General features: G+C 38.7%; 2 protein-coding genes across 4 annotated transcripts in view; one reads left to right on the top strand and one right to left on the bottom strand.

Moving 5' to 3' along the window:
* The window catches only part of nf1a (neurofibromin 1a), a 148,157-nt gene that overhangs the window by 117,819 nt on the left and 13,568 nt on the right, over nucleotides 1-16,770 (top strand). For all 3 annotated transcript variants that reach the window (XM_055011837.1, XM_055011838.1, XM_055011836.1), the window contains 14 exons: nucleotides 2,495-2,927; nucleotides 3,076-3,416; nucleotides 3,877-4,079; nucleotides 5,133-5,326; nucleotides 5,410-5,550; nucleotides 9,740-10,019; nucleotides 10,528-10,742; nucleotides 11,268-11,329; nucleotides 11,422-11,563; nucleotides 12,817-12,918; nucleotides 13,256-13,396; nucleotides 15,439-15,565; nucleotides 15,671-15,802; nucleotides 16,035-16,170. In XM_055011837.1, coding sequence (XP_054867812.1) covers nucleotides 2,495-2,927; nucleotides 3,076-3,416; nucleotides 3,877-4,079; nucleotides 5,133-5,326; nucleotides 5,410-5,550; nucleotides 9,740-10,019; nucleotides 10,528-10,742; nucleotides 11,268-11,329; nucleotides 11,422-11,563; nucleotides 12,817-12,918; nucleotides 13,256-13,396; nucleotides 15,439-15,565; nucleotides 15,671-15,802; nucleotides 16,035-16,170 — 2,649 coding nt within the window. The remainder of the gene's footprint in view (nucleotides 1-2,494; nucleotides 2,928-3,075; nucleotides 3,417-3,876; nucleotides 4,080-5,132; nucleotides 5,327-5,409; nucleotides 5,551-9,739; nucleotides 10,020-10,527; nucleotides 10,743-11,267; nucleotides 11,330-11,421; nucleotides 11,564-12,816; nucleotides 12,919-13,255; nucleotides 13,397-15,438; nucleotides 15,566-15,670; nucleotides 15,803-16,034; nucleotides 16,171-16,770) is intronic.
* On the bottom strand, nucleotides 77-6,604 carry LOC111577485 (uncharacterized). Its single transcript, XM_055011841.1, has 3 exons — nucleotides 6,444-6,604; nucleotides 2,130-2,293; nucleotides 77-1,911 (listed from the first exon to the last, which is right to left on the bottom strand). The coding sequence occupies exon 3, from the start codon at nucleotides 1,903-1,905 to the stop codon at nucleotides 1,255-1,257; it is 651 nt and encodes a 216-aa protein (XP_054867816.1). The 5' UTR covers nucleotides 1,906-1,911; nucleotides 2,130-2,293; nucleotides 6,444-6,604; the 3' UTR covers nucleotides 77-1,254.

The raw sequence follows: 16,770 nt of genomic DNA, 5'->3' as shown, positions 1-16,770 counted from the left end.
TTGTGCTTCCATACTCTTTCACATACCCTTAAGAATCCAATATAGGGATTGCGACAATTAAAACACACAACACTGATACAATGAAAAAAGGAATTTATTTAAAACCTGATAGTGTAACAGGCTTTTTCATGTAATGAATTATAAAAGAGCAATAATATTAAAAAGTCTGGCTGTGGATGTAATATTATATGCATTATATTGATTCAATCAAAAGAAGCAAATTTCTAAAATTTAAGTTTTATTTAGTAGAACAAGTGCTGTTTGTTATCAGCTTTCTGACCATCTTTTCAGCATTGCTTCAGTAGCACACAAGCTGACTTGTGTCAAAACTAGGAATAAATTCTGAGCTCTCTTTAATACTGTAAGTTTTTGTCAATCTTATTGATGTTGGTCTACCTTTTTATCTGTTTCTTTAATTATTGTATTTACTCAGTTATGTTGTAAAACAAAAGATTTGATTCAAACCAAGCAAAGGTGTAACATATATGTAGCATTAGGTTAGATGTTTGAAAGTTATTGTGAAGTATTTCTCATGATATATTTTATTCAACATCTGCACTACACTCTTTTTAAATATTAGTTTCTTGTATGCCAAAAGCACTTCTTTGCTGCTTTATGCTTGAAACTAATGTACAAAACAACACTATTCTTTTCATGAAACTTAAATATTCTCTATATTCCCTAAGAATATTTATCTAAATTTTTTAATTGCTTTATAGTAATTTTGAACAAATCCCACTCGTAACATAATACATTCAAATGTATATATTATGAGGCATAGATATTGAACCAAAATGCTTTTTTTTCTTCTTTTACGTATAAAGCAAATTTTTGGTTGCACTCAATATCAAAACCCATTGAGTATCACAGTGTTTGAACCCTTCGAATCACATCATTCACGATTGCACGATTTTTGTCAGATTTGGGCTATATGCTACAGGCTATATAATATAGTTTACTATAATCTAACTTTAGCTTCTTTCCTCAGTGAAAAAAGCTGAAAACTGCATCTTTATTCAAGAAAGCTAATGTGAAACTACTCTTTTTATTATGTGTAACAAAACTTCTGGTCTATTGACACTAGTATTCAAAAATTCATGCAATGCGCATGCAGCCCTATATTTTACTGAGGTTTGAGTTAGAAATTGTGAAGTGAACTAAACTTGAAAGAATATAAATCGAACATGCCAAGTTAACATATAACAGCTGAGCTGACTGTGTCTGAGGCTGGAGTTGACAGATAGGGTTACCTCCTCACACAACAAGTGGCATGTCCTCTAAATCTCTAGGAACCTCCAAACAGGAGTCCCTGGAGCTGGAGCTCCTTATCTGACTGGCTTTGTCTTCTGGATCAAAAGCCATCGCTGTCGCCCCTTCCTCAAGTCCTGCGTCCTCCATTGCCTCTTGTATTTCAGCCTGCCTCTCGTCCTCCATCTTGCTGTCTGCCCTTACGTCCTCAAGCATGACACTGATGTCACATGGACCAACCAGTCCTCCAACCTCTGGTCGGTCTGTACCCCAATAGCCGGTACCACTCACCAAGTCCATGTTAGACCGCGAGGTACGAGGGACATAAACCCGTCGTTGAAGGTGGCAGACCTGGCATGCCAGTACCATGGTGGCAAACAGCAAGCAGACAATCAGGCCCCCTGCTGAACCTATAGCAATCAGACCCATCTCGGTGTCCATCAGGCAGTCAGCACGAGTACCATTGATGCTGTTGGTGGAGTTTTTGTCATCAGTGGTTGTGAATCCAGGTTCCACGAAAGGGGTTGTGCTGCCAACTTGGTCGTCTGATTTAGATGAATACGTCTGGATAGTTGAAATGTCTCGGCCTGCGTCAGTATGACAGAATGGCAGTTGGGTGAACAGGATAAAAAGCCAGAAAGTTCTGGTGCCTTCCATCTTGCTCTGAAATTAAGAAACCATGTTATTGTGTAAATAAAACCTTAAAAACACTGATACATCACTTACAGCCTGCAAGTTACCTCTGTTGAAACTACTCCAGAAGTACTTTCAGAATGACACTGCAACACCTTCTTGATTTTACAGATTTTTTGAAATTACATATAGAAGTTGCTATTTTTAATGTGTTTCAGAAACTGAATAATTTTATATTGAAAACTTACCTAAAGTAGTTTTATTGAGGTCTCTGTTAAGGAATGGAACAAGACACCTGCTGCAAACGGGCTCTCAAGATGCTTTGAGTGCACTTCCTGTCCCGTTCTCTAGGTCTTTTTCTGGGCTGGTTATTTTAGAACTTCTGGTTTAATACCACATAGACTGAGGGTCTCTTACAAGAAAAGAAAGACAAAAAAGGCATGTAGTTTCATAGAAAAAATACTCTTAAGCAGTCAATGGCACATTAGAATGCTATGAACAATTTGAGTGGGTGCATATGTACAAAACTTACTCCAGACACTTCTCATTGCATCATTTACTCCCAAAGGCCTGAATTTGTATTTGATCTTAACTACTATTCTCCTTTCATTAGGTTCAAAACAGGCCAGATCAATGGTGACCTGCTCATCTACCATGTCCTCCTCACCCTCAAACCCTACTACGCTAAGCCCTACGAAATAGTAGTGGACTTGACACATGTTGGACCCAGCAATCGCTTCAAGACTGACTTCCTGTCTAAGTGGTTTGTGGTCTTTCCTGGTTTTGCCTATGAGAACGTGGCAGCTGTTTATGTCTACAACTGCAACACTTGGGTTAGGGAGTATACAAAGTACCATGAGCGACTACTAACAGGCCTGAAGGGCAGCAAAAGGCTCCAATTCATCGACTCTCCTGCTAAACTGGCCGAGCATGTTGAACCTGACCAACAGAAACTGCCTGCAGCTACGTTGACACTGGAGGAAGATCTTAAAGTGTTCCACAATGCCCTCAAGCTGGCCCATAAAGACACCAAAGTCTCAATCAAGGTGAGGTTGCACCCTGAGCACTTAGTCTTAAAGGTTCCTAATAGTCTGACTGAAATTATTAGATGAACAAAAATGGTAGTGTTATCATTACGGAACTTTAAACAAATCTTGGGTTTCCTAAAACAACATATGCTTTCTTGCTGAACAGGTGGGCTCAACGGCAGTTCAGGTGACCTCAGCTGAGCGAACCCGTGTCCTTGGCCAGCCTGTCTTCCTCAATGATGTCTACTATGCTTCAGAGATTGAGGAGATTTGTCTGGTGGATGAGAGTCAGTTTACCCTCACCATGGCCAACCAGGGCACACCACTGACTTTTATGCACCAGGAGTGTGATGCCATCGTCCAGTCCATAATCCATATCCGCACACGCTGGGAGTTGTCACAGCCCGACTCCATCCCACAGCACACCAAGATAAGACCAAAAGATGTCCCTGGCACTCTGCTTAACATCGCCCTGCTCAACCTTGGCAGTTCTGACCCCAGCCTCAGGTCAGTCCTGCAGGGCATTTATTTTTTTCATTTTGATAAATTCTCAGACTCAGAAAAGCACAGTGACATTAACAACTTTAATTCAAAAAAGTGGTCCTCCAAAAGCAAAGAGAGTCTGAACTTTGTTATCTGTGTTACGTTTCATTGTATCCTGCAGTATCAAGATTTCCTTCAGTGGAACTAAGAGGCCGAAACCAGGAAAAAGAATTGACCCAGACAAAAGAATGTTTGAACATGTTAGATTTAAAACGAAGGTTACGGTTTTATATGGCTTGAACTTACTTAAAAATACTATATTTTTCACACATATATGCTTTCTCCAATCTTAAATTCAATCTTAAATTCAAGCTTAAATTCATTGGAAAAAAAGACAACTCAGTAATGACAACAGTTGAACACCCTGTTTTTACTTAACTCTTGCCAGGACCTAACACCTCTTACTTGTCAATCGCACATCCAGGTCTGCGGCTTACAATCTACTGTGTGCTTTGACCTGCACCTTCAACCTAAAGATAGAGGGCCAGCTGCTGGAGACATCAGGCCTCTGTATCCCAGCCAACAATACCCTCTTTATAGTCTCCATCAGCAAGACTCTGGCTGCCAACGAGCCACATCTGACGCTGGAATTTCTAGAGGAGTGCATTTCAGGCTTCAGCAAGTCCAGTAAGTCTGCTTAACACTGCTACTGGTAGCCATACACATGCTCTCACATGTACAGCTCTGACACAGCTGTGTCACTTTATTACTACAAAATATTTTACTTTTTCCAAAATGCCCATATCCCTTCTCATTACTGAATAGCACAATGGTATGTTTGTACAGTATTTGCATTATTTATTTATTTGTTTTACATTTTATCTAAGATGTGTTTTTAGGCAAAAGATTTTCCTAATAGGTCATATTTATAGACATTTATCACATCAATATGTGTATTCTTGACATAAAATGGTCATCAGCTCAGCTGTAATAGACACTGGGCCTGTCTACCATTTTAGACCAGCACTGAGAATCCACAAGCCCCTTGATAGCAGCTGCTAGAGGCCCTGCTACACTTTGAATACAACTGAACCAATGCGGCTTGGACCTGGTCTCGTATGTCACACTTGAAGTTATGGACTCCCTCTAAAGATAGTAAACTGCCAGATAAAAAGACTACATTGTGCAGCACTTATCAGCAGTGCATGTAAGAAGAAAGGAGAATTTCCACTGCAGCGTTTTAATGTGTTACCGCAGTTTCTAGTTTGATGTTCATAGTAGACTATAGTTCTTACATGGTTCTTTTTTGGTTTCGTTTGTTTGGCAGGCTTTTCTCACTATACTCACATTGGATGTGTGCAGCCTTAACTCAATAAAAAAGTAATATGTGTTTTATTTATTGTGACTTTAAGTACTTCACGTAAAACTGTTTCATAACATAGGCTTTTGTGTTCTCCAAGCCCAAGCTAAGATAACTCAGGTTGGGTCTGAGGACATCACACAGAATTATTTTCTTTTTATTTTCCTATCACTGGCCAAGTGTGTATATCTCATTTTGGGTGACCTGATCTTCATTTGTCACTTCCCCTTAAGTAAAAATTAAGCTATGGTGGTGCTTTCTCCAGATTAAAAACAAAGTTCAGTAGCATGTAAGTAAGATAATGCCTAGTTTAATGTCTATTGAACAATTGTGCATTGTATGATAAAGAGGTAGTTCTAAATGTTGTTGTTCTGTTGCAGGTATTGAGCTGAAGCATCTGTGCTTGGAGTACATGACACCCTGGCTGCTCAACCTGGTTCGCTTTTGTAAGCACAATGATGATGCCAAGCGGCAGCGTGTCACTGCCATTTTGGACAAACTCATTACCATGACAATCAATGAAAAGCAGATGTATCCCTCTATCCAGGCCAAGATCTGGGGCAGCCTTGGCCAGGTGAGTCGACCACCCCAACAGCTGGATAAGTGCATTTTGTTGATATGACTTTGCAACATCTAATGCTTTCCTTGTGTTGTCAGATAACAGACCTGTTGGATGTGGTGTTGGACAGCTTTATTAAGACTAGTGCCACAGGAGGCCTGGGCTCCATTAAGGCAGAGGTCATGGCTGATACTGCAGTAGCTCTGGCTTCAGGGAACGTCAAACTGGTCTCTAACAAAGTGAGTCTTTACAATGTGAACAAATGAGTGCAGGAATAATAACGCGCTGAGCACACACATCCAGTGTGTTATCATGGACAGAGTTTGTATATTTAAGGTGTTAATTTTATGTTTGAAGTCAAAAGGTCATGTTAATGCATTCATCAACTAATGGTAGTATAATTTATCTACTTTGTCACAGGAGGCAAGACATTTTGACTTTTGACTAATTTTTTATTCAATCAGTGGAAAGAGTGTGTTTTTGAGCAAACACTTGACAAATAGTCCAAGCATGTTTTTGAACCAAATCTTTTGCAGAGTGGATGCTATGGCTGGCTACATGATGTTGTTGTACATAAAGAATGGAGTTTCTATGCCAGCCATTCGTCAAATGTGCAAGAGAGTAGTGGTTAAGGATAGAAAAGACAAAAACAGCAACCACACACACACACACACACACACATACACACACACACACACACACACACACACACACACACACACACACACACACACACACACACACATGACTATGTTCACCAGATGGTCTCACACATTGTTTATCTGCTATTTGATGCTCAGCAGGTAGTATACAGTGCCTTTTTCAGTAAAATAAAAAAAAAAAAAAAAAAAAGCAGCTGTATATCAGTTAACCCTTTATATTTTTTACTCATAACCCTTGTCTTTAAGTTGAAAGTGTGACTGACTTCATGGTATTTCATTTAAAAAAAAGAAATACATCTAAGTGTTCCTGACATTAAGACAAAACTGACTGATTTCAGCATTGGTTTTACTCTATTACTTTTTATTATAGTTGAGTTCAGCTGAAGAAAATAACTTTTGCGAGTAGTTTAGTTTCTTTACCAATCTAATACTAATGTGAGAAATCAGCGTTTAATGTAATAATTACTTACATGGTAATGGACGAAATAAATCCAAAGTTGTGAATCGCTCCAGACTTAGAGAAGGCAAACAAACAAACTCATCCACTCACTATCCATCATCCATGTCCTCCAGATCCAAATTCAGCTTGCTACTCAGATAAACAAACACAACATACAGAGACAGACACAATAGAAAAGCCAGGCCCTGGCTCCTATTATGGTAGACACCAAGCACAGCACTGAATAGTGGCCATTGTAAAGACTGTCAACTAAAAAAGCCAGTCAGTGTTTAAGTTGTTGGGCTGTTCCCCTTGGTGATTTGTGGTAACTTTACCAGAGTGTTGTACTGAATTTAATATCATATTATATCATATTGACACCTGTACATTGCCGTTGAACCATGCATGCATCATTATGCTGATGATATGCACAGTGTTACTGTCTGATGTCATGACAAGACAGCCATCTGAGTACAATAGAGCATTGTCTGCTGCTCTTGAACTCTTTGTCACCCGACAGTGGAATAAATGCTGTTTTTTTAACCAGTCCAAACCACAAGCATATTGTCATATATATTAGCTCCATATCCAAACAGAGATGTAGTGTTAACCATGGGTCTCCGCTGTGCATGGGTTAATTTGTGACACGGTTGGCAGTAAATCTGTGCTGTCTTCTAATTTATTGTTTTCTAGGTTTCTACAACTATACTACATTGATCAAAACATGCTTAAAGTTTTGCTACAACTTACATAATGACCCTACAAAAGACATTACTACAGCTATACAATTATTAAACTTTGAGTCGTTATTTATAGCTTCTGTGAATCTACAGTATGTCCCACCATTAAACTAACTCTCAGACCTTGAGGTAGCTCAGTCTAAAAGCTTCCTTTAGGCCCGAATTTGAGGTCATGGAAGGGGTTTGGAGAGATAAAGCTGTTTTAGTCATCATTTTTGATTCATCAGCAGATCAAACTATAATGTAGAAGGGTTGCTTATAGTGATCAAACAGAGAATTGTCACTATTGTCGACTCAAATTTGTTGAGCATTTTGGCCTCTTAGCGTGCTTGTACCAGCTGTGATTTCAACAATTGCAGCTGCTTTTTTTTTTTTACTGAAAAAGGCACTGTACACTACCTGCTGAGCATCAAATAGCAGATAAACACTGTGTGAGACTATCTGGTGAACATAGTCAAACTTTCAGCAGCTAACTAGCCAGATATTTCCTTTAGGAGATGGTAGATGCCGAAAACTGAGCTAACAAGAATGTATGTCTGACACAAACCACTCTTAATCAGTGTATTTGCTTGACAGGTAAATATGCAACTGTTAATGATAGTCTGAAATATCACGTATGGTCACAGGTTGTTTCACTGCTCTCCACTGACATTCAAATGGGACATCACCATGTACATATACAGTAATATTATGGAAGCAGTGCAGCAATGAGACAAAGCTGAAATATTGTTAGCCAGGTGCTAAGTCTGGAGCAAGCACCACTACACATGTTGGCCAACTGTCCATTCTTTCTGTTTCTAAACCATCATTTGATCAGAAGCAGAATGTTAACATAACTTTCCTTAGTGAAATAGTAGTGACTCAGTTTTGCAAAAGTAGGGCTTCTGGACAATGCTGCTTGCTGAGAGCTGATCTATGTGAGGGTGGTATATGATCAATTTGGTGAATCAGTATGACCACTTTCTGTTGCCACCTACAGTTTCAAAAAAAAAATTACATATGCTTGTAAAGATCATGTTCATTATGGCAATCTTGAGTTTCCAATTATTCCTACATCTCTTACTTTTCTTTGATGGAATGATTGACACACATGGGTCTTTGTCACAATAAACAATCATGCATTTTGGTTCTTTCATAAAATTATTATTGGGGCTGAGACTTCAACACGATAATTTCGATTAATTGCAGAAAAAATGATGCATAAAAAAACAACGCGTTTAATCACACCTTTCTCAGTTACCTATTTTCTGGCTCACCAGTAATGCTGATGACCACTCCAGCCCAGTAGGTGACGGTAATGAACCTAAAGTCTGTTTTCCAGGAGCGAAGAAGATGCACAGAACGCACTAAGTGATGTCAGTGCACAGTGAGGGAAGACGAGCCTGCATTGAGCTTGTTGGGTGGAAAGTTTTCTTTTAAAAATCTTCCCAATGGCAGCTTAGGTAGAAGTGTGGTGGTGTGCAAATTGTACAACAAGGAGTTTTCTTATCACCTCAATGCAAAGCAAGTTGCTGTTAGCATCAGAGCTAACGTTAGCTACGACAGTCCTGGCACCAGCAAACGATGAAGCAATCCCATAATAGACCACTTTTCAAGAGACTGAAAGTGCTTGAGTTTACAAAAAGTCTTAAAATGTTGAATGTTGAAAAATGCAGATAAATAGAAATGAAACAAACATTTTTGTTGTGTAAGTTCACGTATATGTCTATTTATCCATTTAGTCGTCAACCAAAATTTATTTGAATTGAAAAACTTTGGTTATTGTATCAAATATTACAATGTGATTAATCGTCATAATCGTGTGCCACCACTAATTTGACTACATTATTGTTTAAGTTGAAATTTACAAGAAATATTTTAACTGCTTGCTACTGTGTAAAGGGAATACTGCTGTTAAAAAGCACCTTATTTAAAGTTTTTGCAAACTAAATGTTATTGCATTTTTTTTCATAGAGCAGTACTTTTAAAACAAAAGTGTGCATTACACTACTTTTAAATTCATTATTTAATTTTGCGCATAACAATGCAATTAATTGCAATTTTTTTTTTTTTTTTTTTTTTTTTTTTTTTTTTTAGCGTGTCCCACCACTCATTATAAATCTTCTGGAAATATGATCAAACTTGCTGGGTAAAAAATATATAGCTGGCAAGGCTAATATTTAGTTAATTGATCTTTGGCCATTTTCACCTCAATAGGTGCTTTTGGTAGCAGTCTACAAGCATCTGGTTTTATCTTTGATGACTCTTCTTGACAGAATTGGTGCAGCTTATCTAAATTTGTTGCCTTTCTGACACAGACTTGTTTCTTCTGTACGGTCCACAGATAGTCAATTGGGTTACAGTCAGGGCTTTGGGGAGTCCAGTCTAAAACCTTAACCGAAGCCTGATTTTGCCATTTCTTTACCACTTCTGATGTGTGTTTGGGGACATAGCTGACTACATACAGTGGAGTTCATTGATAGAGAGGAAAAAGGAACTATTGACCAAGTCTTGTTTTGCCTTTCTATCAGGCATCGTAATTTTACTAAACCTTTGGCTCTTGTCTGTAGTTTTTTATTGTTAGCGTTCTCTTGTTTTTTTGTGACAGGTTATTGGTCGGATGTGTAAGATCATTGACAAGACTTGCCTGTCGCCAACGCCCACACTTGAGCAGCACCTGATGTGGGACGACATCGCAATCTTGGCCCGCTACATGCTGATGCTGTCCTTCAACAACTCCCTTGATGTTGCCGCCCACTTGCCATACTTGTTCCATGTGGTGACCCTGCTGGTAGCCACGGGACCTCTGTCACTCAGGGCCTCCACCCATGGTTTGGTTATCAACATTATCCACTCCCTCTGCACCTGCTCACAGCTCAATTTCAGTGGTGAGGACATATTTCAGCTGATTGTTTAGGATGCTTAAATGTTAAGGTTAGGTATTTGAAAGACTTTGTAGTAAAGTACTGTTACAGTTCATGGAAATATAAGAGCAACACTAAAGCTAGGAGTACTCAAGCAAAAATTACTTAGTAGTGGGGAGCATGCAAGCACTACAGTGAATACACATGCAGGTTGAAAATAGAATAGAATAGAATAGAATAGAATAGAATAGAATAGAATAGAATAGAATAGAATAGAACAGGTCTTTATTGTCACTGTTACAGAAAACAATGAAAATTGGTTTGGTGCTCTCCGAATAGTGGCATTGAAAATAGACTATATAACACACCCTAAAATATATGCAACATAAGAGCAAACCCTAAAATATATACAAGATAAGAACAAAATACGGAAACGGTTCGTGGTTAGAGACCTGCTCTACACATGAACATGGACATACCCACCTTGTGTATCACTAAACTAAATGTTTGTTGCTGTGTTGAATGATTTCAGAGGAGACGAAGCAGGTTCTGAGGTTGAGCCTGACGGAGTTCTCCCTGCCCAAGTTCTATCTGCTGTTTGGCATCAGCAAAGTCAAGTCAGCTGCCGTCATAGCCTTTCGCTCTAGCTACAGAGACCGTTCGTTCTCACCAGGCTCATATGAGAGGGAGACCTTCGCCCTGTCCTCCTTGGAGACTGTCACTGAGGCCTTACTGGAAATCATGGAAGTAAGCAGAAAAAGTCTGTCTTACTAGACAAATGTTTTTTTCTCTCCTTGTTTTCCCTGCCAATGCTTTCTTTCCTATATAGGGAACCCACGTCAGTGAGAGTTGTGAGATTGGCCAGAAAATGTTTCAATAATAAAAATGGCAGCATTCAATGACAATGTTTATTCCAGTGTGTTCACATTGATAAATGCTGACTGATTGTGAAACACAACAATGAAAGATGTAGAACCAGACTGTAATGCAACAGGCAACTCTTGATCATCACATAAAACTATGGGCTGCGACATACATAGTTGATTAGGAATGTTTCTTTGTGTGGCGGCCAGCCTGTTTAGGTTTTGGGGTCCTTTGTTTCCCACAGTTTATTTGTAGCAGTCTACAATCTAACCCAGTCTATCCAAATTGAAAACGCATAGCCAACTTGCATTGATGGTTACAGTATATACTTCACTATACTTCAATGTCTGCATTTTCAAACCTGTCAGTTTCTTTCAGTCTGTTTGGTTTGTGTTGTCTTTGTTTCAGGCTTGTATGAGGGACATCCCAACCTGCAAATGGTTAGACCAATGGACAGAACTTGCACAGAAGTATGAGCCTCCTCCTTTCTATTTTATTGTATTCATGCTGACAACATGGAGGTGAAGAGTGGAACATATGTGTTTGTGTTTTTGGATTCCAGGTTTGCATTCCAGTACAACCCATCTCTCCAACCCAGAGCACTGGTGGTGTTTGGCTGCATCAGCAAAAGAGTGAGCCATAGTCAGATCAAACAGATCATCCGAATCCTCAGCAAGGCCAGCCCTCTGCTCAGCATAGACCGGGTGAGAGCATTCTTTCACTTACTCCGCCCTGTTTGCCCTGTGTTCTGACCTATGAATATGATGGGTTTCAGTCTATTCAACATGAATAAAGGGTGGCAAGTATGCTAGACACATCCACCAAGATTGTGATAATATTTAGTTATGCCAATTCACCGATTCATTTCTTTCTCTTTTCAACACCAGCTTTGACATTGGTATTGCCAAATTTTAGTGACCTTGAAGCGCTTAAGCCATCTTTTACAACACTTCATAGATAGTCATCAATTGATTTATTCATCAGCCATCAAACGGGGAACATTAAAATCGAGGCACAGCAGAGGATTTTACATTCAATATGAGCGCGGTGGGCTCGTCAGTATGGTTGAATTAGTAATCAATATAGATTTAATCTCTTCTGTTTTTTTGTAGGCAAGTAGATTTGAAAGTTGATTAATGCCCATTTAAAAACAGGAGCTTATTGAATTTATGACAAATTCTTTATTATTATTATTATTATTTATTATTATTATTATTATTATTATTATTATTATTATTATTATTATTATTATTATTATTATTATTATTATTATTGTTATTATTATTATCATTATTATTATTATTATTATTATTATTTACTGGGTTAAAAACTCCCAAAGGTCAGTATTTCAGACAAGCACCTTTCTCTTAATTGTGAAATGGAGTATACAGTACCAGACCTACTATATTATGATGCATTTAATATGTCACCAATAATCCTTTACTTCATCCATTTTGTATCAATCACTGTGTTATGAAAGTCCTAATCTGCAGTAGACACAGAGCTGAACGATGTTTGCATAGTGCTGTTGCTACAAGAATCCTTTTTGACTTTGTTTTAATGTTATTTTCTAAAATATTTGATTGATGCACGTTTCAGGAAGTGCCCTTCAGGTTTTTATAGCGGAAAACTGAACTTTTAATATGTGAAAATCTGTTCATCAACATTACTGTAAAATGGTTAAAATATTGCACTGGGGTTTACAATACACTTTAGTGTGTCAGAAGGTTGTTGCACAATTTAGATTTTTATTTTGACCGAAGATTTCCCTTAAATAACTAGAATGTTGTTCACAGCTAATCAGTCCTCTGAACACTGTTGAAACCTTTTTTTTACTGCTCAGCATTACCTTCTGGAATGTTGTGTAATAAAGTTCCATAAGATTTGTTCCTGTCCTCCCATCCCTCCTCTCTGTCACTCCCTCCCTCTTTCTCCCATCTTTCTCCTGCCATCACAGGGTCTGGAGAGCTGCCTGAAGGGGCCGGACAATTATAACAGCCAAGTGTTAATAGAGGCCACAGTCATTGCTCTCACCAAGCTGCAGCCACTACTTAGCAAGGTATATAACTACTGTCACCTGCATCTGTTTGTTGTGTGATCGAAGGGTAGTGTTTGCCTTCTTTATTAAAGTTTTGCAGGTTTTTCAAAGGATTGAGCTAAGGTGTCAAGTTTTATTGTTTGAAATAATTGTCTATTGTATGAGTCTGAGTTATAATTACTAACTCTCCGTCTTAGATTGCTACAGAGTGTTCATAGTAGTCCAGTAGCGAATCTATTCATTCCTCTGCCATGTTTACAATTTAGTCTTTATGTTGTTTACAAGAACAATACAACCCTTCCCTTTTGCTTTTCACCGGTTAATTCTTGCCCAAATGAACCCACTCTGTGTGTTTTAGGAGTCTCCCATGCACAAAGCTCTGTTCTGGGTGGCAGTAGCTGTGCTGCAGCTGGATGAAGTGAACTTGTACTCTGCCGGAACCGCCCTACTGGAGCAGAATCTCCACACACTGGATTCAATGCGTGTCTTCAATGACAAGGCAAAATACACTCAGTACATTCTAGAAAGCACAGATCCCTTCTCCTCCACCATCCCCCTGCTTTGAAGTTATTTGAACTAAAGGCTGGTTGCTATGCTGTCATGGCAGTCTTGAGTTTCTATTGACTCTTACAACTCTTCATTTTCATTATTGAAATGATTGCAACACATGTATTTTTGTCACAAAAAACTGTCATGCACAAAAAAAATGTGTTTTGATCCTTTAAAGCATTTATTATAGGTCTTCTGGAAATATGACTAAATCTACTGTTTCAAAAATGTAAATACAGAAATTATAATATTTGGTTAAATGTCCTTTGGCCATTTTTACCTCAGTTAGGTGCTTTGAGTAGTCATCTGCAAGCTTCTGGCCAATTTCTGATTCTGTCTTTGACCACTCTGCTTGCCAGAATTGAGGCAGTTAAACTAAATTTATTGGCTTTCTGACACAGACTTGTTTGTTCAGCACAGTCCACAGATTCTTGATGGGGTTTAAGTCAGGACTTTAGGAGAGCATGTCTCAAACCTCTGTTCTTAATTCTTATAAACTCCAATTGACTGAGGACACTTACACCTGTTTTCTAGCAGCTTCTGAATCTTTGCTTTTTTTTGGTTGACTCTTCACCTCCCTGATCAGTTGTTTTTGCCTGACAGAGACACAACTGTACCATGCACTTTATTCTTAGAAACAATTGTTTGCACAGTTAATCTTGGGATCTGAAGAATCTTTGAAATGGTAACTTTCCTGACTTCTTCAAGTCAATGATTTGCTTCAGATCTGTACTTACCTCTTCAGACTTTCCCATTGTGGTGTTTGTGGCTGAGTCTAAAGTGCGTATCAAATGGACTCTTGGCTTAGATAAGTCTGGAGCTGTCAATTGTAATCTCTCACAAGAAGGTAAGAGGTCATGCCACTAAGAAAATTTGATTAACACAGCTTTCTGCATCACCAAAACTGATAATTCAAATTGCTGTATATATATTTTTGACCCTACAGATTCTGTCATATTTCCAGAAGATCTATATTAAATCTATGAAAGAACCAAAATATATGTGTTTCAATCATTCTACTATAGAAAAGTTCAAGTTGTAGGAGTCATTGGAAACTGAAGACTGTGATGATATACTGGATCTTTTTAAGCATATGTAAAAAAAAATTTACGACTGTGCATCCATTGATTTACATTAGACAGCTAACCTAGACCACCCTGGGAGGTATCCGAGGACTTTTATGTGCAGTTACTTAGTAGGGAGTTAATGAAACATGATTTCCCATAGACAATGCAGATTTCTTTAAGACTTTTCTGAATAACCAGGTGTGTAATCCGCCGTTTATTGGAGAGGCTAGTCATTACCAGAGACAAAATGCAAGTCTGATCAGATTCCATCTTTACAAATGGCAAAGCGCGGATGCAAGGAAATACTGTCATGTATTCAGTTTGAGAAATTACATTTCCCTTTAGTTTGGGGTAATGGGAGTGCAAAATATGATTCCAAACAAACTTGATTATGTTCATGGTCTTAAGTAACCAGGTTACAGCAGCACATGTAAAACATTTAAACAATCTGGTTTTCCTTACCAGGTTGCTGTCAGTAATTACTGAAGTGCATGTAAACACAGTACTGATAAGACTTCTGTGATACCGTCTATCACGCCACACAACCCTTTATCTTTTGGCAGTTCAACTCGTGTCATTAAAATCTGACATCTTCAACAATTTAACTCTGACATCCGGAGACCTGAAATTTAGTTCTTCGCTCTAGATGTGTCATGAGCTCCGGCAAGCTTTTGAAATGTAGAGCTGCATTGAGGTACAAAAAACCACTTGTATGAGAACTGTATATTTTTGAGTAAAGGAAACAGAACACACACTGAACACAAAGGTACTTCAGGAGCACTGAGTTATTAAGTACATGAAAAGGCCTACTAATATGTGCAGAAATTGGATTATGTGTAGGTATTGACAGAAAAAGGTTTCTATAAGATTGCATAATAAAATTGAGCTGCCTCTGCCCCTCATCTGCTAAAATATCCTCCTCCAGAGTCCAGAAGAAGTCTTCATGGAGATCAGATGTCCCTTGGAATGGCACTGTAAGCAGATGGATCATTTTGTGGGCCTCAACTTTAGTGCCAATTTCAACTTTGCACTGGTGGGCCACCTACTCAAAGGTAAAGTAGTGTGTGGTGTTTGTTGAATCATTCTCTATACATGTTAATACCAGTCACTTATACAGAAAACACATTGACTGTCTTTGTCTCTAAATGTCTTTACAGGCTACAGACACCCATCACCCACTACAGTAGCAAGAACAGTTAGAATCCTGCACACACTGTTGACCCTCATCAGCAAGCATCTGAAATGTGACAAGTTTGAGGTCAACACCCAGAGTGTGGCCTACCTGGCTGGTATGTAACACAATCCCTGTCAAGCTGCCATACACAGCCTCAATTGTACATCTCAGAACTACATTAGAAATTGTAACAGGTACTTTGTCAGAAGTTGGAGGGGGTTTTACTAAACAAAAACAGAACAAATTTATGAAGTGTGAACCCTTGTTAACATGCTGCTTTGATTGGTCTGGGTCCTCCCTGCTATCTGTGATAACCATCATTCCCACCTTCTCATTTTTCTGTGCAGCACTGCTCACTGTATCTGAGGAGGTCCGAAGTCGCTGCAGCCTCAAACACAGGAAGTCTCTACTGATTTCTGACCTTTCCATGGACCCGGTGCCTATGGACACCTACTCCAGTCACATCACTGATCCCACATGCAGGTGAGCTGATGAACAGAGGGCAGAGGATCAATAGAGCTGTCTGTTCCTCTGTCTAAATAAAAATTAGGTTGTTAGGCTCAAAAGATCTAATCAACAGCTTCTGCTCAAGGAAAGGGGCTGGTTGTGGCAAAATTTGAATGAAACTGTATTGCAAGTTGGGGTCCTTACAAAATAGCATGTTTTAAAGTTACTAAAGTTATCCATCCATCCATCCGTCCATTCAATCTCTCCTATCAATTTGTTTTACTTATTATTTTTAAGTACATACTATAGCTGTCCTCACAAAGTACATACTGTTTCAAGATGCAATATACATGCAACTGGGACATACTACTTTGTCATAGTAATGTGCCTCAAACTTTTACTGTCACAATTGTTTTGTGTGTTTACACTCGTGTGTGACACAGCAACATGTGTAACGTAACTCTGCAGAGGATCATCTGTCACAGTGACCAGTGAAGCATGCTGGCTTGCATACCTCAAAATCCAACTATAGGTAGTAGGGCATTTGGCCTTATTTGGTGCTGTTTGTTTTTGTTTTTTGTCCTTCCAGTGTGAAGTGCTGTAAGATGACATATGTTGTGAGGTGGTCTATATAAA

Source organism: Amphiprion ocellaris, chromosome 7 (assembly GCF_022539595.1).
Source record: "Amphiprion ocellaris isolate individual 3 ecotype Okinawa chromosome 7, ASM2253959v1, whole genome shotgun sequence".
In the NCBI taxonomy this organism is placed as follows: Eukaryota; Metazoa; Chordata; class Actinopteri; family Pomacentridae; genus Amphiprion; species Amphiprion ocellaris.
This window is presented reverse-complemented; position numbering and strand designations above follow the sequence as displayed.